This window comes from Mesitornis unicolor, unplaced genomic scaffold (genome assembly GCF_000695765.1).
Source record: "Mesitornis unicolor isolate BGI_N332 unplaced genomic scaffold, ASM69576v1 scaffold24553, whole genome shotgun sequence".
NCBI lineage: Eukaryota > Metazoa > Chordata > Aves > Mesitornithiformes > Mesitornithidae > Mesitornis > Mesitornis unicolor.
Window position 1 is genome coordinate 1 of NW_010172992.1, and position 22,202 is coordinate 22,202.

The window sequence follows — 22,202 nt, forward strand, 5'->3', positions numbered from 1 at the left end:
AAAATCCCATTCTATGCAGACATTTCAGCAGCTCAAGCTTGTAAAAACAAAACTTTGCTATTCTTGTTTAAATAAGATGATAAATATGTATATAAAATCTATTTGAGCAATGAGGGAGGCTGGCAGTCCAGAAGGGCGGGTTTCCCCACGTTTCCACCTCACTGCTGTACCATCAAGCAGATGGTACAGAGCTCCTCTTGCAGAAGACTTGTATGATTGCTCTGGAGGCTTCCTCCATAGAACTGCTTAGCTCTAACTCCTTAGCAGCTACATTGGGACAGCAATACACACATAACACCACCAGTTAATTTAAAAAATCCATAGTCGCAACAGCAGAATCACAACTCTTCCTGGCCCTGAACAAAGACCAGTCTTCCTAGGATCACACACAGCAGCACCTTTTAGGTTGATCTCTACTGGCTCTACCCAAAGCCCAGTGAAATCCTGTAAAGCTCTCTAGCTGACTTCCCATATATTTTGGAGGAAGACCTGGCAGGACAGTACTGCTAAACTGCCTAGCTTTGGCAGGATAAAAAACCTGAGAGTGTAGTCTTATGAAACAAAGTGAGCTAACATAACAACTTAGTGCTGCTGAAAGAGTCATTCTGCACCATCCTGTTATGTAGCTGGTTGTGATGAGCTAGGGGCTCTTCAACCCCAGCAAAGGGGTTCAAATTGTGTGCTAGAGCTGACAAGGGAGAAATATTGGACTACACTGGAGGCAGGTGGAAAAAGAAAGGAGATATTCCTCTTTTGGCAGCAGCAAGCTGCTATGTTACCTTAGCGACATGTCACGCCATTAGCAAAATGTTCCCGATTCTAGCTTATGCTTTAACACATATAAAATAATTTTGCTAACTCATTGGCTGGGAAACTTAAAGAGCTTTTTGCCACAGTTGCCAGCACAGGTAAAAGTTATGAGCTGCCTTGGTGTCCCTAGGGTTTAATTCCACATTAGCTAAATTTGTGTTACGAATACACATCCTTTCTTAGGGAGGACTCACTTTGAGGGTAGTGATTTTATTACAGCTGGATTCAGGTATGTCTATTATTCACCTTTCTGCTTTCCAACCTCCTTACGATGACCAGGAGTAATATTTACATTTGCAAGAGCTGTTAGTTCTTGCTTACACACAGAGATAATGATATCCTGTAACACTCTATGGTTTCTGTTACTCTTAAGCTGCTTGGCTTCTGTGTTGAGCTTTTCAGATGGTGGCAGCGAACCATTTGTGAGGAGATGATACCTCTTTTATGGATTAACAGATTTAAAAATGCATTGCAAGCCATGATAACAATAATAAATACACTGAAAGATACTATTATTATTATTTACTATTTATTATTTATTACTATTTTTATTATTTACTTAATAAATGCTATCCTAAACTTCATTATTCTTTACTATTCAAACTTTGGCTCTATGTAGTAAGTTTATTGACATCATAAGTCATTGTGTAAATTCCTATTTGCAACTATCAGCAACAAATAATACTAGCATCTGGAAACAAGAATAAAGGGCTACCACTTTATCTGAAAACAGAGCTGCAGTGAGGGCCTGGCAGACTAACATAGCTACAAACCCAGTCTCACTAGAAGAAAATAAAGTGTTTCTAATGCAGGCATAAGTCCTTTAGCAGACAATGAACTAGGAAATACACCTTTCCTCATACACAGTCCAAATCCTTGCATGCAAATTGCTGATAACTCAGTGTAATCCAAGGAAACAAAAAAACCATTCCCAAAATGCAGAAAGCAAGCAAAGTACTGGCTTGTAGACTCCAGATCCAAACCTGTGTTATACTCCTGAGAGAAAGCTCCAATCACACTGGAAACCAAAAATGAGAAACTTCTGTTTTTAGGAGACAGAAATTGTGAGGTTTGTAGGCAGTTTCTCAGCGAGAGCCCGTGTAAATTCAGGGCAGCTGCTTTCAATAAATACATCCCCAGCGCCATCCCGTGGGGACCGGCAGCCCGACAGTGCTCTGTACCCGGCTGCAGGGCAGGAGAGCTGTAATCAACAGCTGGGGTCTCCTCATCAAAGCAGCACACCCATAAAGAGGGCACTTTCCTCACTTGGAGCAATTAAGCCACTTCAGTTTCCATCAGAAATATGAGAACTGCAGCTACACTAAACAACAAAAAGAAAATGAAAGGCTATATACAAATAATATTACTAGCAATATAAATTAATAATAATAATGGAACCAGACAGGGATTGGTGGTTTGAGCAGCAATTCCTTGTGAAAAGTTACAATTTAAAAATAATTATCATTAAAATAAGATTATACTTCCCAATTCAGGTTCTCCAGGAATATAAGTCTTCTGTCTTACATAAGCAATCAGGATATCAGGAATTTATTACAGTAGGACATCGGCTTTATCAGGACAGTTTTCATGTCCCTCTGTACTTGTTTCAGGACCATGTTTGCAGCATTTCTACAGGCAACTGAGTGAACCAGGTTGTTGTTTTGAAAGCCTGACATGCCTTTATTCTCATTTTTCTAAGCAATATAAATGATGTCTGGGTAATTTATTATCATAACTCAAATCGTATTCCTTATGCTCATGATAATTTTACATGCTTCCTACAACTGTTCAGTCATGAAACATCCTAGCTATAAATTGTAGTACTCACTCCATTCCCGCTCCCAGCAGTGCTCATGTACCGGAGGTTGGAGTAACAGTTCTCCAAATGTGGGCACCAGCTGTCAAATCAGTCACCAGGGGAGGTGTGTGTGTCCAAACACAAACTAAATCTATGCAAACCCACCCATACATAAACTTCCTTGTAAGCCTTTCATCGCTTTGAAAACAGGAGTGTGATCTGGAAGCAGTGTGCCTCCACCTGCCCCACTGTGGCTGAGGGAGCAGGAACACTCTCTTTTTTTGCCTCAGGAGCAAAATGAAGGGAAGAACAGCTCAGAATACCAAAGCTTGCATTTTTGAGCACAACAGAGAGGTGTAAGCAGCACTTCAGACACAAAGCAACTCACCAAAGAGTTGGAAAGAACAATAATTTTCTGCACTAGCTTGCACTTTGAAGCACACACTAAGCTGCTGAAGGATGCCACCATACATGTCTGGAAGAACCCTGTCTTTCTCTTATCCACTGGAAAAACATCTCCAGGACATCTTCCTTGCGAGCTCTGCTCTTCTGTGCAAAGCAGTAGTAAATTGAAAGCCATGATATGAATAAAGACACACATAGACTCACAGAATATGTGCAAATACCCAAACCTAGAAAGAGAAATGCAGAAGTCCATGTACAAAAGACGGTCTTCATGCAATCCCTGTAAAGTCCTGTAATTCTGGCTGATGCTCAAATAAGTCATTAATGCCCACTGATGTGGTGTTAGAGCACATTATCATACATAACTCCCCTTCAACAACTGTACATTGTAAACATATGAGGACATGAGTATAAATGAATCAGTACAAAACACCCACACCTGTCTCCTAAAAGCAGATGGAATAGATACAGAACTAACAGTAGTTTACCCAGCATCAAAAACTTGCTGAAATCCTGGAATCCTACTCTTGACTTATGATCAACTGTACTTTCTATGGGAAATATAGGCTAGTAGTATAAGCAAAGGAAACCAATTCAAGCCATCCTACAATTTCTCAGATGGCTTTAAAGACTGCATTGGGTTGGTTGTAGTCAGAGGCATAGGGAGAAGACAGCACTTAGTTCCTTGCTTCAGGCTTGCCACTACTCTACTGCGGCAATGATGGAGCTACGGGATTTGAGAGGGGTAGGACATGGGAAGTGGAACTGGACAAGGGGGTTAGTATTCTCCTCATCCAGCTGGGTAATTTATTAGAAATGTGCTTGCATTGCTTAAGAAATTTTGGAGGACAGCTGAATTTCTTACAAAGTATCAGTCCCAGGCCTGAACCAACTCCAAAACAACTTCTTTGCTTTCTGCTTATCCCACACTTGTTGCTTAAAAGAAATATTTGGGGAGTGCTCTGCTGTCTTCAAGTTGTGTGATCAGTTATTCCAAGTCTCAGCTGTTGTGCTCTGTTCATTTTGGTTTTCTGTTTTTTAATAAAATGACAAATTATTTAAATAGAAGTAGTTTGTAAAAACTTACCCTAACACACCAGAACTCACAATTACATGACCAATTAAAAGCAGACATCACTTGGACTGTATTTCAAAACAAGCCCTTTCTGAATTTCTGCTGCTCATTAGCTTTATCCCTTACCAGGACATTTGCAAAAAGCACACAGAAGATTCCCAGGCATGAGTTTTTTCTTATTCCAAGAACAAAGGAGTTAAAAAAACCCCAAACAGCAATGCAGCAGAACAGGTGATTAATCAACAGTTGTTAGCTGTTAGCAAACCCTGACTTTTTTTTTTTTTAAGAGCACTGTATTTTACAGCATTAACAATGTCATTGATCAGATGGAAGTGTTATATTTGAGAAAGAGGCAAAGCCTGTTCACGGTATATGTGACAATTTATCTTTGCTGCTTCTCAGGCATGAGGAGAATAAAGCTTGCAAGAACGCTCTACCTCCCACTCACGATTCACACGTTACTGCCAGTATAGCTTAATTACTTTTGCCCAGCTCTTTTTGAGATTGCCTTTGGTAAGCTAAAATATAATTACCTGACTTAAATTCATCTTGTTGATTTTTGTGCGATTTTTTCCTTCACATAATTCTTCAGAAATGGCTTTGTTCTTCCTCCACCTTCTTGATCTCTTTTCTAAATCATAATGGACTTCTTCTGTCTCACTGCTGTCCGAATACTCCAAGCTGGTTGCCTGTGGATTGAAATTTACATCCAGTTCTCCGTGGAAATGTTTTTTTTCCATTCTGGGCATATCAGTTTGAGTTCTGCTTTGTAACCAGAGAAGTTTGCTAGGTCCTTTAGCTTCCTGGGAAGAGTTTACTGAAGATGTTTCAGAATCAGAGAACAGTGTCTCAGTATTGGTGTATAACCCAGAGGAAGGGGAGGTCACTGCCTGGTACTGATCATTGCCATAAACCCACTCAGTACCATACCGGGAATTGGTATAATAGAAATCATCTGGTAGTTGCCGAGGTCTCCGACGCAGCTTGTTCAAGGCCACATTCCAGTCGTAGTCATCCTCGCTGTCTGAGCCCATCTCGTCATAGGCAGACACGATGCTGGATTCATTCTCCAAAGCTTTGAATACTTGACTCTTTGGTTTGGCGAGCATTCGGGGACGAGGCAAAGCAACATTCTGCAAAGCTACCCAGTTTCCATCGGTGCTTTGAAAAACAGAAGGCGGATCTATGAAAATGAAACAAGAACAATTATCGCTGCACACACAGGGTGAGAGGCTCATTTTACTTGCCAGTTTGCAATCAACTGTCCACAAACTGGAGGGTTCAACAAAGCTAATGAACAAATGCAAGTGTTGCTGCTACAGAAATTCCCTCACATTGTGAGCCATGCTGCTGTACTCCCTTTAATCAGAAGCCCCCACTTACAATCATGGTGATGACTATTTAAAACGTGAGAGTAGTTGGATCAAAGCTTTTCTTCTAAAAGAGTTATTAGGAAAGGCTGAGGGAACATCAGCACACAGACATGTAGAAATCCTATGTTTTGCAAATGTTGAAAAGGAAAGATGGAGTTGGCTTGACTCATCATTTAAATCAATGCAAACTGCAATCAATAATCAAAATGAATTGTGAACTGGCTACAAGACTAAAAGTCTACTGATATTGCCACTCCAAAATCTTGGTTAAGATTTCTTTCATTTTCTGTATCCTAATATAGCATTGCTTACTACAGCATAAGCGAGATCACATTTACACATTTTAGCACAATCAGTGCCCCACAGTTTTGTCACAAATGTGGTTCTTAGATTAAAGAAGCAGAACAAATCCTCTGAGTAGAGCACCTGAAAGGAAACTGGGTCAATATGTCATTCTGCTATGGTTAAGCAATTGTTAAGTACTAAATTGCTCAACAGTTGAATTCAATGGGATTGAAGTGGGTTCTTAAATTTAAGCACCCAATTAACTGCTTTACTGAAAATAGGCCTTCCACTAAAATGCCCAGGAGAACAACACTTCTGTCAGGGGGGTTGAATGAGCAGTTCACAAAGTAATGCATACTTAGTTAAGTCAGATTTTAGTACTACTTTACTATTACTCTGTTTTCGAGGGGAGGAGGGATACTGACACTGTCTAATTTTCAGCCTCCCAGGTTATCAACTGGCTTTACAGATAAACAAATTGGATCAATGGGCAGCCCCCATCCCTCATCCCCACTACACCCAAACAGTTATTTGGCTGCTTCTACTTGCCAGTGCCTAGTGAGCCAGCTGTGGTAGTTACAGCACCAATAAACATATCCTACAAAAGAGAAAATCTCTGCTTGTTTAGTTTCATGAACCAATTTGCTCCAGAGATCAGATGGGCTCTACAGCTATTACAAGAGAAGAAGCAGGAACAAGCAGACATATTCACATCCATACCTAACATATGGAAAGACAGAGGACACAGATCTAGGGAATCTGCTGGTCTGTGAAGTTCCTACTCATACAGCTTCATCAAACTTTTGTGGAAGCAGCAGTTAGTACGGCTGAACAGAACACTGCATTGATGAATTCATCAGGGTTGAAAATACAGATGCAAGGGGAAACCCTACACGTGAATTTTTTCACTATTTGGTTCACAATGTAACCTCATGAACAATTAATCTGTGCAACAGAAAGGAGTCTATGGGCAGCTGAAAACTCCTTCAACTGGAGGGGACATAATCAGGTGACAAAGCAGGGCCCTTGGCTCTGAAATGTATCCAAATGAGATGCTTAATGTTTCCTAACAGCCCAAAATCAGCTCCCCAAAGGTCCAAATTTTGAATCTTCTATTGGAAAAAATACAATGGTACGGTAAGCAACAAAATCATGACACTCAGCATCATTAAACGGACATCTTTACATGTGATCCCTGCAAACACAGAGGTCAGCAGAAATTTCCTGGAGAGGGTCCTTGCTTTAAGTTGCATTTATTCCACATGTGAGTGAGTACCAAAAAAAGAATCATATTCGTACTAGAAATATTTACTTGTTTCATTTAGCCTGTCCACACTCTTCCAGCTGGGTAATGCAGAGAGCTTGCGTTCCTTCTGTTTCCTGAATTGTCCTTTCTGCTGCTTCCAAAGAGCCTCAGTCACAGACGATGCAGGGTCTACTCCTTTACTGGGCATTTCCTCACTAGCCAGGGAGAACGCAGACTGAGACCTCTGTGGGAATAAAAATCAAAGAGCATAACTTAAAAATACAAACACTTAATTATCAAACTCTTCACTGTAATTAGTATGAGTATTCAGTTACCCATGGAAATGTGGAATCTGCTAGCATCCAGAAATGGAATTTAATGTGTTCAAAAGAATTGTTTCAATGCTAGATTGCTTATTTATATGCATTTTTGATGCTATGCAAGGAGGCAGGAAATTGCTTATACTACCACAGACCAGATGGAAAGAAATAATTAAGGTGAAGTTGTTAGGAATGTGCTTGGTGAGGACTGATAACTGCTTTGACTGAAGCTAGCCAGAAAGAGATCCCATTGTGGTGAGACATGATGATCTATTGTTGGCTCAACAGGCCATCTGCTGTAACAATTTGCTGAAATAAAAAATTTTTAAAAAGGAAACAAACAGCCTGTTACCCAAAAATAGACGTGCAACTCAAATGATTTTAATGCCGAATTCTTTTGTTTGCTAGGACATACATATCACATGATACGCTGGGCAGTGTCATGTTGTCTTGCTAATGAAGTCAACATAGCCTTCAATTGCTCGTCTATCTGTTTCTAGGAGTCACATTTCAAGTCAAAATGAGGTAAAATACTGTTGTGACTGTTAATAAGCCCTGACTGCTACTGAGGGGAAGGTACTTTCCTTTGGATCCACTTAAACAGATCATACATTTTAGTTTTGACTTAGGCACTGAGGTCGGTTACAGAAGTCACATTTAAATTTGGCCACATTTAAAAACAACTGGGAAAGTTGGCAGTGTCCTGCTGATTTCAGGAGAATTCACTCTTACATATCAAATCACATATGAAATTCTAGAAATAAGGCTACAGCAGCTCAAAACAAGTTTTAACATCTGGCTGACACTATTTTGCTGTAGCACATTTTTTTAAAATTAATAACTTTGTTTTTGTTGACAGGATGTGCTTAGGCAGCTTGATTCGCAAGAGAGACCACTTTTTCAAATGACAATTAGCTTTTTCCTCAGAACTTTTTATGACTCAAAACCTCTTCCTTGGCCTTCATAACAGAGTCAGTAAGACTACCTGTATATGCCAGGGCTTCATTAAGTAGTACGGTTTCACGTGGCTCAGCTTCTTTACAAAGGCCAAGTTGGCACTCTCAGATCTTTGTACTTTTTAACTCATGTTCAAATTACAAATAATTAACTAAAACTGTTAATCTCAAAAGGGCCAGTCTTTGCCTTCATCAGAGCTCTGCTTTGCAACTGGTGCAGATGAGGAAGAACGTCACTTGACTTTCAGCTATTTTCAAGTCCCTTCAATTCCCAGGGCAGCATAAGTTTTGCTGGAATCCTGATGGCTTGGAAGCAACAATTATACCATTTTTCTGGCTGCAAACCCTCCTATCTGAAATGCTCCTGCGTGGGACCCATGTACCGTGCCAGAAGATTTAATTAACTGCAAATCTTCCTGTATCCTTGGCTCAGCAGTGTGATTTCATTACAGATTTAGCAAAAAGAAACACAACCAAGCACCAGGGGTTATTTCGGCTTCTGAACTCTGGAGCAAAAGCCAGAATTTGTGCCCCAGAATCAAATATTTTCTGTAACCTCAGTGACCACATAACTTGGTTAATCCTGTCCATGCAAAAACAAGGGTCATAATGTGATGCATTGGAGTGTTGTTTCTTTTCAAATTCAGTGACATGAACTACTAGAAATAAGGTCATAATACTGTATAAATATAGGCAATTGTTCAGATGAGTCGCTTTCACAAAACAACCATATTCAAGTGTATAGTTAGGCTGCTCCAAACTCGAACTAGGTCTTCAACTGATTAAGATCATCTGAATCCACCTTAACTCCTTAACCTTGTAAAAAGGTTAATAATTTAACACAATACAGACAAGTAGATACATTGTTTTGCTATAGGAATGTGATCATTAACTTTTATTTCATCCTGCCAGGATATACAGACAGTATAAACAATTCTGCCGTAAATTTGCAGCCAGAACTACAACAACTTTTAACCGTGCTGTGACTCACTTCACTTCGTTGTAAAGCCAGAACTACTGACCTTCCCATTCTTACAATAAATTAGGACCAGATCACGTCTGCCATATCTTCTGCTATCTTTGTGTTAAAGTTGTTACATACTGAAAGCCACTGTTTTCACAGCACCAAGAATATTCCCTCAGTGCACAGTCTTTTTCCACATATATCGCAAACACAGGGAGATAAGAAATGCTGAAGAACCCAGAGGGTGGCATAGCCTACAGTTTAATCACTAGTATCTATTTTCCCTTATTACTTAAATAACTTAATCATAAGAAGGAGAAGAAAAAAATCAGAAAAAACTTAAGTAGTCTGTTCAATGATAACCTGGGCTCAGATACTGTAAGTAACAAGATTTTTTCCTATTATAAAAAACCTGTAGGTTTGACAAATTTTCTGGTGTTTTGTTTAGATGGCAGCTTCTCACCTGCCTACTCGTTGTTTTATAAACACCACAGCAAAGGCTGCATTGCAGTGATGGCAGTGTCTGTCTTGGCTAACCTGAGACCTGCCAGCAGCTTTAGCCATAGCAACACAGAGCTTGGCATGGGCTGTGAAACCCACTGAAGGAGCTCACAGCACTCCTGCCCTCAACACTGCTACCAGCACTGCCTGAGCAATTTAAAGCTAGCTCAGGTGTGTCTACACTACAGGGCAGATCTATCTTTCAGAAGAACTAGCAGAATCACAATAGCTAGAAGGATTTAAGAAGGAGAAAAGGAGCATGAAGGGCCTGATGGACAAAAAGCACTGAACACCAAGGAAGCACAGAAAAGTAAATTAGACACAGTCCCCTGTGGTATAGCAGCCTAGGATCTCAAATAAGCTTATTCAAACAAGCTTATCTAAAACAAGCCGATTCTTTTAAATTGCATACTGAAACTTTTGTGTCAGGTGAGATGGAAACTGCTCTTCACAGGTTCTGCCAACTCTCTGTGGAGAGCGGAAAATTGCTACTATGCAGGAACTACTGCTAATTCCCAGGAAAATCCCTCCAAATGCAGCTAGGGAAAATGTCTTTGGTGCTTTCAAAGTTTGGCTTGAGGCCATCCTCATCCTTTTCCTACACTTTATGTGAATTTTTTATAAAATCTGTCTTGGACTGCTCTGCTAGATGTACCATCTCTTCTCACTGACGATGGTTCAATGTCACAAAAAGCTCAAGGTGAAAAAAGTAATGTCAGACTAAAATAACTTGACTGCACCCCTGCATTCACATCCTGACAAAGGATGAAATGCTGCTGGAAGAGGCTGTTGAACTAGCACTCTACTACTGCTTTTGGAGTTCTCTGTAGCTCTTGTACCTGGAGAGACTTAAATGATCAAGAAGTGACAGCATGCTAATAAGCACCATATAAGAATAATAAAGAATTAGGTTATTTCTTGTTCTGAAAGTTTTAGATAGGGATAGAAGGCCAGACAGTAGAATTGTGCTTTAATCAGACAAGTATGGGTAGAAAGAAAGCGTAAATATTCATCCCTGATAGCAGATCAAATCACTGGTAACACTGATAATGATACAAAAAAAAGGAGTGTCAATAGCCATGCCTGGTATAGGAATAGGACAGAAGCATATTCTGGCATGAGAACAAATCAGTCTTCATTGTCATAAACATGGCCACTTTTTTCAGAGCACAAAAGCAAATGTTTATTCACAAGTTTACCTCCAATGAACTACTGGCCTGACGACTCTATCTGAAAAGCAAATGACTCAAGACCTCCTTTTGCTGCTTTTACAATTAAGAGCAAACTAGAAAGTTAGTTATTTGGTGTGAGGTTATACAGCAAAAGCTCTAATCCTGGTTGGCACATTTGCATCAACTTCAACTCAGCTGGGACCACCAACTCAACAGTCCTACAGCTATAGCACAGGCTTCAGCACGGGCTACAAACCAACGTATGTGCCTGGCCATGCTGCTGACTTCAGTGCCACACTTCCCCGTGCCAGGCAGCACAAGTACACATTATGGTGCTGCATTTGTGCCTCCCTTTGTCACAGAGGTAACAGCTCATCTGTAGATCCACAGAGGACGCTTTTCCCTTGTGGATATTTGCATGGGAAGCAAAGCACTGAACGTAAGGGAACAGGATTGAGAAGCCTAGTTGAGAGCTGGTGCTAGATGTAGTTTCCCCGTGCATGGGTGCAGGGAAGTCCTGGAGGTAAGGCCAGCTACCCCGACAGCCTCTTGGATCAGTTTGCAGTGGAACAAAGGATATTTGTCAACCAAATGGAGGAGTCATGGCCCTCAATCTTTAGCAATTGCCTACAAACTTGGACAACATCATCATCTCAGGACAGAAAGAAGCAATCCAGTTTCTTTTCCAAAAGTATCCAAATAATACAGCAATCTAAATAATATTTTTAAAAGTAGGAAGGAATGTAGGAACTTTGGTTTTGATTTATAAAAGACGTAAGAGGTCAACAAGAGTCTTCTCTCCCAGCTAAAGCTACTAGCACCCTTTCTAACCAGAAGTTCTGGTTTCTCAGTAAAAAAAACCCTGTCAGCCAGGTGCTATTTTAGGTGTACTTTTTGTGACAAATTACAAGGCTGCCCTGTATGTTTTCAGTCAGATACTAAGGTACTGTAACTGTTAGTTTCTGCAATAAATCAGTACATCAGCAGATGGCATCGAAACCCAAGAGGTCATTTGCTATTTCACTGCACACACTCCTCCCTCAGAGGCATGTGCTGCATACCAGATTGCTGTGCAGTACAGCAGAGCTTGCAAAATATAGGTACAGTATTGACAGGCATTTCCAAACACTTTAGTTAGATGAGTTCTCCACCAAATCTTGCCTACTGGCATCTCTTGCGAGATGTCTGTTTTGAAAATAAATTCCAGACACGTTATTATTCTCTTTATTCTATCCCTCTTCAGGGGATTTCTGCTGCATAGTTATAACGTCTGGATGGAGAGAACTCAGGCTTCATCTTGTGCTGGGTTAGCACTAAAATAATTTTTGCATGCACAGTCCTGTTTCATTGCTGGCCTTCAAAAAAAAAAAGGTTTCTTAAGATCAAAGAAGGAAGGGGTGAATAAAAATTGAATATAAATATTCCATCTTCTGTCTATAACAATTTACAAGTTCATGCTTCTGAACACTGAATAGATAAAAACAAAACAAGCAACTAATAGCAAGAACAACTTTTTATAAAACATGCTTGTGAATATAGAGTCTAATATGTTGATAATCTATGGATTCTTTACCGTGAATCTTATATGTATGCATGTTGTTTAGAAAGACAATATAAAGACTTGTTCTACATTCTTCCAGAAAAGATGAAAGAGTATGGGTAATTCCTCTCTTGTAAAAAGAAGTTAAAAGTTGTAATTCAAAATAGATCCCAAAAGCAACCGAATGAACTCTACAAATGATATTCTGGATCATGCATGCTTTTGTCCTTGTTTCCCCCCTATTTCACTGGTCTGGTTTAACTGGTAAAACTGTAATTTATGCTGCACTCAGAGTAGATCAAGGGCTCTCCCAGCTTCAGGAGAGACTGAGAACCCTGGGTGACACAAGGGTAAGGCAGCTGTAGGGTCACCATGGCAGAAGCCCTGGCAAGCACTGGGACCTCAACACTTCCCGCTTCTCATCTGTGCTTTATGAATACAATCACTACACACAGAACCAGCAGGTCCCACACACCTGAGCAAATACAGCAGCAACCCCTAAGCATCAACAGCTAATGCATCCTTTGGTAAGTTAACTCCCACACCAGGAAGGAGACAGTATGAGCCTGCAAACGATGCCACTCTGCCACAGCCTATTTATCCCTGGAAGTGATTTTCGCTCTGCTCAAATGTATGCAGTCCAGACATTTAGCAGTGGGAGTGAAATACCAAGGGTTTCAAGCATCTGTTCCTTAGTTAATCTTGTATGTGGCAACGTATCTGTTAACAACCCTATGGCTTCTGAAAAAAGGCAAGAACAGGCAGATGAATGGGAGATTTCTACATTCAACTGAAAGAAAACTCCCTTATTTTGTGCCCTGACCTAAACCCTACTTAGGATATCCCAGCTATCAGGGCAAATCCTTGAATAACTGACTGGGAGAAAGCAAAAAGCCTTAGAGCTTCCAGGGTCTGCCCAAGCTGGCTTGTTGCTCACTGGTGGCACAGACACAGCCCAGCTGCACTTTAGGTGGGTTTGCTGCCCTTTGCCAGCCTCTCAGGCAGCTGATACCCTTAAAAACATTGTTCTTTTAAAAGGAGTATAAAGATAATGCTCAGTTAATCAGAAATTGGTTTATCAGCAGTATGGATTGCACAGTTGTGTAATAATATGTAAAGCCATATTCGTGTGTGCACTTATTCTAGTTCAGTTTGGATTCGCTGACTTTGAGGATCCGAAGATGGGTTGCAAGGAAGAGAGGCAAGAGGTTATTCCTCAACTAACCAATGCTGCTGAGCATGCACGTAGCTCTACACATCACCACCCAGAAGTATAGTGTTTGAGGGGCTTCCCCCCACCTCCCAAATAATGCTACTGTTTTGGTTGCAAGGGATTTGCAAGTGATTTGTAAGCTACTAATAAGGGATATTTCAATATAGGTTCCAGAAGGTGAGTATAAACATCCTTTTAATTGTACTCATGGGGCTAACAATTTAGGAAAGTGGTAGGAGCATAAAATAGCATAGTTCAATCAATGTAATGGACTTATGTGAACAAGCCTATAGAAGTTTGTGGCAAATCAACTGTTACATGCTTTGACAAGAATAGAGAGCAGATGTACCAATGCAACTGTAATCTAAACAATCCCTTTACAGGTACCGTTGTTCATTTGGCTGTTACTATTTCTAATATTTTCCCCCATGGCCCATGCTTTTTCCCTTCTCCTGAACTTGGAATATTCTATTACATCTCTTTAAAATATTCTATTACATCTCTTTAAAAACCCAATAAAAACCAAACAGCACAGACACTTCTCAGTCCTGTAACACCTTTTGTTTGAAGACAACGAGAGCTCAGTTAGTATCCTGTGATGACGGTATTACTGTATTATTTACAGATGAGAAAGCTGAGCAACTGCAAAGGTCAGATCCCTGTGCTGGTGTAGGGCAATATGATTCTAAGTTGCTGCTAGTGCACCCCACTGGGAGAGTGCATGTGTATAACAGAGTAGGGGAAGGAGGTGAGCTGGCATCTTCTCAAGTCTAATTGCAGCCTCACACACAAACTCACTTATTTTTCAACAGAATACACTTTACTGAACATTGATTACTCTGTTTTCATTAATTTATAGGCTGCTTAATACCTCATGCAACCTTTCATGTCCCATTCTGACCCTTGTGTGCAAAGTTGTGCTCAGTAGTGCACTTGCCCATCAGAGCAAATCACTGCATCTCCTCCTCAAACACCCACTTGACAGAAGAAGTCTTAAGTGTTCTGTGTTTATTTGCTTCTCACTGTGACAATATACACCCTGATTTAATCTAAAAATAAAGTATTTTTCAGGCAGCACAGCTCTGATTAGCACAGGTTTTAAGTTAGACCTTAAAGCTTTGTGATACCTAGCGGTTTATTATGACAACATTTTTAAAACCAGATCAAGCTGAAATAACAACACATGATCTACATTCTTTGGAAAATATCATTATAGAATGGCCAACCTCTTCTGTCCTCTCCTCTACTCCCTTTCATGCCTTAAAATTTGTCCTGGCTTGCTGACAGTAAGTGAAATTCAGCTGAATTTAGCCCTACATGGGCTCGATCACGTATCTAGCATCCAAAACTGTCTTCCTGGATGTTTGTCAAGTGCATGAATAATACTATGAAATCAAGAAACAGTAATTTCCTGCTAGAGATACATCTCAAACAAATTCAAACTATTCAAACAACTTTAAAAGGACAATGCTGTCATGTTCAGCCTTGCACTGATTATTTAGCCACCTGAAACCTTAAAAAGTGGTACTAATCACTAAGTCAGAATTGCAAAAGCAGTTGTATCCTATCCTTCTGCTGCAGTAGGAGGCAAATGAATCAGATTATTATGGACTGTCTTGATCTGAAATGCATGAAGTCTCATACAGCCAGCTAAGTCCAGATCACTTCTGCAGTGAGACTACAATGTTACATCTGCACACTCAGCAGATGACAGCAAGATTTCTAACCTGCAAAGTAGCTACAGAAAACTGGAACTTCTCATAATAAATATGAATAAAAAAAAGACACATTGTTTTCTAAAGTGCCAAGTGCTTTTCCTTCTGAAAGTATACTGTTCCCAGTCTGTGCAGAGAAGATGATGCTGCAGTTGGCTGCTTCTGGAAGGAAACAAGACAGTAAATAACTCATCAGGATTCAGCTGATGGGGTTCTGGATAAATGCACACCTGCCTCGTTGGAAGGAGGTCCCAGCAATGCATTCTGCGCAACCTTCTGATCCCAGCTCATGTATAAAAGCTAAAAGCTTCATCTTCCCTATGATGTGACATACTTATTAATTAGATATAAGTATGATGTTTCTGATGCAGAGCTGTTGGCAAGTACGAACTGATACTGGCTGGCATCAACTTCCTACAGTGCTGTGCCTCCCTCAGCCGAAGCAGCACTCCCACTGTGTCATATGACTGCTAAGCAGGATCCCTCCTCAAAAAGGTTTGCTTCAAATATTTGTTTGGGACAAATCTATAAAGGTATAGAGCACCTGCAAAACCTCCAAGGATTTCCAAAGCAGTGTTGGACCTCGGGCTTGTGGAACCTTCTCTTTAAAAGAAATCAAAGAAAAAAACAAAAGAAAAAAACAAACAACTGTCCGTACACTGTGGACCTAATAATCAGCTTCAACAGTAAACTTTCGCTTCCCCTGAGGTGCATCATAATGTGTATTTAATGAAATCCTCCTTTTTCCTATATCCCTAGCTGTTTTATATACTATAAATTATGGATGAGCTTCTGTTTATATATGCAATCTTTTAGCTATAAAATAAAGACCACTAATACAGCACTTAGAACTCACCAGGATGTCTGCACTCCATCAATGTTTAAATGGGTATAATATGCCAACTGTCTCTTATGCTCTCACTGGCAGTGATGTATGGGAAGGAAATGGACTGAGAAAGCAGAGAAGCATCCGTCCATTGCTCTAACCTCCTCCTATCCCAAGACTGTACAGCCTTTGCTTATTGGAAACAAGAAACAGATGGTGCCATCCATCTCTTTTTATAAGATGGGGAAATAAAATATTCAGCCTTGTATCACTATTTTTAGCATGGGCAAATAATCTCAAAGAAATCTAAGAGAAAAGAAGGAAAAGACAATAACCATGACCACTACCACACCATATTACTGCAGTTAAACAATAAAAACTAAATTTCAGGGAGGTTACATGCACGTGTGTGTGTGTGTGTTCCTTAATATGAAGATCAATAGACTTTGCTTCAACCAAACAGATCTTATGCAGTTGGCCTCTTGGTGCTCTGCTGTCCCCACCTTACACAGCTCAAGTTCTCTGCATACAGCATTTACTTCAAACTACAAAGAGGCAGTTTAACCTGGATGCGTTCCTGTGTGACCTAGTCTAGGTGATCCTGCTCTGGCAGGGGGGTTGGACTGGATGATCTTTTGAGGTCCCTTCCAACTCCTAATATTCTGTGATTCTGTGAACTTACTTAATGATGATTTCAAAGCAAGTGATTTTGGATGAGCAGAGAGATAATGCAGGGCTTCCAGAGCCCACTGAAAGTTTCTGGCTGATATGGATGAGCTGCATACAAATAGCTGCAATTAAAAGAAAAATTTCTTGGCAGGTATAACCACACAGTTGTATCTGGAATTGTTACAGCTCCCCCCACATTGTAAGCAATGTGGTAATAAGATGCAATGCAATAGTAAACGTGGGTTTCTAAAGGCCAGTGTTGTAGCATGCAACTGCCCGAAGTAACTGGATGTTACTAGCTTTATTGTGCTAACAAGACTGTGTGTATTATCGTCTACACAGAAGACAAATAAAAATATTTGCTCTAAGATAGATTTCCAGTTCTAAATTATGAGATCCTAACTGCTGTAAGATTTGCTAATCTTACCTCCCTTTCCTCTGCAAGTCCATCTTTCTGTTACTCACGTTTCTTCTTCCCTTTTATTTAATCTATCCTGCTTCTGCTTGCTACAAGTAGTAATTTGTTTGACAGGTAACAAAGAAAGTCTTAAACAGAGGAAGCTCTACTTAAGTAATCGGTATTGGGAAACAAGTTGATGATAATCAAGCAGGCTGCAACTGCTCTGTGTTTGCTCTGCATAAGATGCCTTTCAGTACACTTTCCAGTGGACCCTTTGTTAGAGCTTCTGTAATTTTATTTCTGCTAGCCTAATAGGCTGACATAACTACAACTATATTAGCTATAGCAGCAACTGGAGCTATGCTACCTTTCCAAGGGTGCCTGGTTATACTAAGAAAATTCTCCCCTATTCAAAACAAAACAAAAATAAACACATAATGCACTTCAAAGGACAAAATAAAACAACTCTAGCAAAGCAAAAGGCAGAACCTGAATTTATGGGAGGGGTGAGAGAATCCAGACCAGATGGCCAAGTTCATTTGTGTTCCTTAATTCACTGTGGGAAAACAAGTGAAAAATGTGTTGAGTTCAAGCTTAACTCTCAAAATGCAGAACAACAGGCCTCTGGTGTAAAAACTGAGGATTTGAACAGCATGTTCCCCTAGGCCATGTCCTTAAACTCTGGAAAGAAAACTCAGTTAAGTCAGACAAAATTAACTCTCTCTCTCCTGGCTTTTATGTTTCACAGGCAAGTTGCCTAGGAGCTACAGAGCAAAGCACTTAAACACGCTCACCCTGACTTGTGATCACTTGGTTAACAGCAGCAGCTTAAAGGCACTACTCCTTCAATTTGGAAATAGGTGGGGGATGAGAATGTGAGTCTGTATCTCAGTAGTTGTGGCCCACAGTCTCATGATCTGGCATAAATCTATTTTCACTGGCAGTGTAAGATAGCGAACTTAGCTGGGAGCTAAGGCATAGCACATGTTCAATTCTGGTGGCTCTGCTCAGTAGGGGTGATTACTGGTGCAGCAGCAGGACAACTGGTAGCAGCAGCTTAAACCACTGTGTCAAAATGCACCGGAACTCATCTGTCACTGTCCTCCCTCTGTGATTGTAAAACAGCCTATCCAAGCCTACAGTTTATTTTCACGTCTTTTCCCTTGCTGCTCTTCTTAAAATGTTACTAATACAGCTTGTCAGATTTTCTTCAGCTTTATAGCAGGAGCTAAAGGCACTGTGCTGAAAAAAGTAAGCGAAAGGAGGAGGAAACACTCTTTAGTGTAAGACATAAATCATGCTCTACAGTTTGGTTTACTTTTTTGTTGCCAGTGGTAACCACTTTCTTTAGGATGGCTAAGGAGAAAAAAAATGACAGAAATCTAACACTTTACAAAACAAAATAAAACCTTCAGCAAAAATCCAACTAAAAGCTACGATGTTTAACTAAAAGCTAAAACTGTTTTAAGAAATACATACTGAGCATTCAAATCAAGCAGCGAGATTGCTCATATCACAAACTTAGTCCTCCCCAACACACTCACCAATACAACACAATGTCTGTGATGTACTTCCATGGCCCATGATGTGCTAGGAAAGCACGCAACTGAGTGACAGTCTATCCAGACACAGGTTTAACAATCGTTCTCTGCAAGTCTCTACATACCATTCCAGGAAGTCAGTATACTTATCCATGATTTCAGTCTTCCCGCTTTGTTCAGCAGAAAACATCAATAGTTGCACTAAGTCACTCACCCATAACGTGTAGGACCCCCTGCGGCTCCCCGGAAAAGTCAGCATACTCTGATCTGAGACAGCAACAGATGCCAGGCCACTGCTCCTGGATGGTGGCCATTCATAGTCAGCCTCGGCCTGCTCAGTTTTGCTTTTCTGCTTCTTTATAATCTGTAAGGTAGGGAGATGGGGTGGGAGGGGAGAAATAAGACAGTACTTCAAAATACTGTCTGAGCTGTATGGAGAAAAACTCCATTAACCTTGTCTCAAGGCAAACTGCCTAGGAAGAACATTTGAGTTTCCTTTTGCTTTTGCTCCAGTTCATGCAAGGATGATTCTGACAACCTGCATGTGTTTCTCATCTGAAGTCATACTGGTTGCAAGTGCATAACCGTCAATACAATAAATCATAATCAATGCCTGCAGGAACATCAGAGGTGAATTAAATAAACACGGAAACAAACCTTTTCATACAGTAACACTTCAAACATTAGTAGCATCTAAGTGTCAGGTATTTTCTCATACAAAAACGTTTGCAAAAAAAAAAAAATATATTACTTATGAGGAGAATTTCAAAGGCTTCCATGGCATCTAGACACACTTCTATGGAAAACAAAGAGGTCTTAGGGGTCTAGAGACTATTTTTGTTTTTCAAATTCTACACTGTTTTAAGAGAGAGATCAAATAGACAACCTGTCTCCCTACACTGACAGATTATATCCTGCTACACTTCATTTCCACAACTTTTCTGATTCCAATTTAAAATATCTACAGAATATTGTTCCATGGCATAAAAGATCTTGTTAGGCAGCTTTTTACAAAAGTGGTAGCAATTCAAGCTTGGCTGAGATAGGCTCTGAACTATCAAAGACCAGATAAGAAGAATTAATCTTCTAACATCCCTATTAAAAAAGAAGGCAGATTATTTTCCATTGAGCTGCTGGTCTCCTGGCTTTTCTTGATATCTTTATAAACACGTTCCTCTTCTGGCGTGTGATTCATACATTGTTAAACGCCACATCCTGTACACAGATGTGGCAATTAGCTTAGTTCCCATGGAGGGTGACTCTTAGCAGAGTGGTTAATTTACTTATCGCAGGAGCTCAGCAGATCTCTGTTCATGCCCATCTTGCCTTGCTCCAGACGGTCTAGACAAACTCAAGTGGTATTTGTTCCCACTAGCTATTCATTTTGGTGCTGTGTCAGGGTCAACTGACACTTCTCGAGGGGAGAAGAACAAGGTTTCCGGAAAAAGCCACATAAATCAGACATACAGAGGGTCCTATGATTTTTTGGGTGTCTCTCTCACAGCATCACTAACAGAATTCTATTTTAATGATGGATGTTTTCTTTTTATGTGTTGCAGATGCAGGGTTCAGAAGAGTTGGTATGGTCAAGAGCCACACTTCTTTACATTGGAAAACTCGGTGCCTTTTGAGAAGTGAAGTACAGATGTAAAATTCCATCAAGCAGGGGCCTCCTCTTTCAAGCAAGGATATCACAGACCTGGAGGAGTGCTACCTCTCAGCTCTGAGGGTGTAGGCCATCGTTTTAGGCACTGAATTAAGCTTATTTATAAATTGATCTGTTGGATGTAGCTGATTAAGCATATACTGTGATAGTTGAAGTGGCAACTTGTAATTTACTCTGTGCTTTCTATATTGGTGTCATCCTTTAGCAGAGTCAAAGCTCATCAGACTGAAGGATTGTGGTTTGGCTATTAAACAAGCTAGGGAAAAAAATGCACGTAATACCTTTTGCACAATGGTTGTGGCCAGCTCTTCTATGAGGTCCTCCTTGTGTTCCTGCAAGTAACAAGCCTCGTTCTGCTTGTCCTGCATGAAAATAGATATCTGTAGTTCCTAAAATAACATCACAACAGCCTTTCCACAGGAACGGTATAGATCAGGAAATGGGTAATATGCCCTGCTGGCACTGTGTGAAGAAATTACAGGTACTTACATTGCATGTCACCTTCTGAAATGCAACATGCATCTTGGATAGAAGTTCATAAAACCCACACCAAACTCTTTAGGTATTGCATGAGGTAGTCACTACTTCATGTTTTCTTTTGTAGCTACATGTTTTTGTACCAATACCCAAATTAAAAAAACAACCAACCAACCAAGCAAACCAACCATAATTGTTCTAATTAAATTAATACTTCTTTTTTTAATGTTACCAGGCTGTCACTGTAGGTCTCTGCCTTAGAAATAGCTTCTTCCACTGCTTCCTCTGCGACACGTAAGGCCACAGCAAGGGTATCCATCATGCTGTGTCCTAAGTGAAGAATAAGATAAGACCACCATGTTCTTTATATATTTTGCATAATGAGTTCAAAAATTCAGACTCATATTCTGGACATACATTCAAATTTTAGGTTGTTCATGACAAAGTTCCTTTCCTCCATCCATAATTATGCAGAGTAAAATAAATACCTTAAGACAGAAAAACCTGTCTCAATCTCTACATTACTTCTTAAACGTAAATATTAAATACAATAAAATACAATATTGCTATGTTTCTTATTTTAGAAACTAGCAAAATAGTTAAGACGAAATCGTAGGAAGAAAACATGTAAACTTCCTACAAATACCAACAAAATATAAGAAAGAGAATGAAAGAAATACATGAGCATAGGAAAGGAAATGTGTGAGATGTAACAAAAACTGAACATCAAGAAAATCACACTAGAATAGACGTGTCTGAGCTGTAACACTGAAGCAAGATACCCCAGCATGGTGCACAAAAGATTTTTAGTATCTTGCTAAATGTTTTAGCTGAAAGACTGTTTGATCTGTGAACAAGACTTACCAGCACTCTAGGCTATTTGTCCAGTAATTCAAAGGACCATGTTTTAATCAAACGAGTTTTTAGCAGCATACCTTCTGTCTGTCGGTAGAATGTAGAGTCACTGCCACAAATGCTTCCTTCATTTTCAAAGCTTCCTTCAAAAAAACCTCCTTCTGCTTAAAAAAGAGATTGTACCGCACATTAGTATAAGAAGTGCCCATTAGCAGCAGAGGCGTTACTAGACTAGAATATTCACTCAAGATATGGCAGCACTGCACAAAAAGACGGATAACCAGAAAATTCCTCCTACCTTTTGTATAAACCATGATTTCAGCAGCTTTTCTAGAAAACACGACTGCTTCTATATGAAAGACCTCTCATTCATTTTGGGTGGAGAAGAAGGGAAA

The 22,202-nt window shown here is 40.0% G+C and overlaps 1 protein-coding gene across 1 annotated transcript in view; it reads right to left on the minus strand.

Annotated features, from left to right (window-relative positions):
- Window positions 1-4,621: 4,621 nt before the first annotated feature.
- The window catches only part of MYRIP (myosin VIIA and Rab interacting protein), a gene marked incomplete at its 3' end in the record, with an annotated part of 82,430 nt that continues 64,849 nt past the window's right edge, over window positions 4,622-22,202 (minus strand). Inside the window, exons 3-8 of the mRNA XM_010180583.1 lie at window positions 21,888-21,968; window positions 21,185-21,282; window positions 20,757-20,837; window positions 19,024-19,173; window positions 7,059-7,236; window positions 4,622-5,271 (exon numbers count right to left, since the gene is read on the minus strand). Of these exons, the coding sequence (XP_010178885.1) occupies window positions 4,622-5,271; window positions 7,059-7,236; window positions 19,024-19,173; window positions 20,757-20,837; window positions 21,185-21,282; window positions 21,888-21,968 (1,238 nt within the window). The remainder of the gene's footprint in view (window positions 5,272-7,058; window positions 7,237-19,023; window positions 19,174-20,756; window positions 20,838-21,184; window positions 21,283-21,887; window positions 21,969-22,202) is intronic.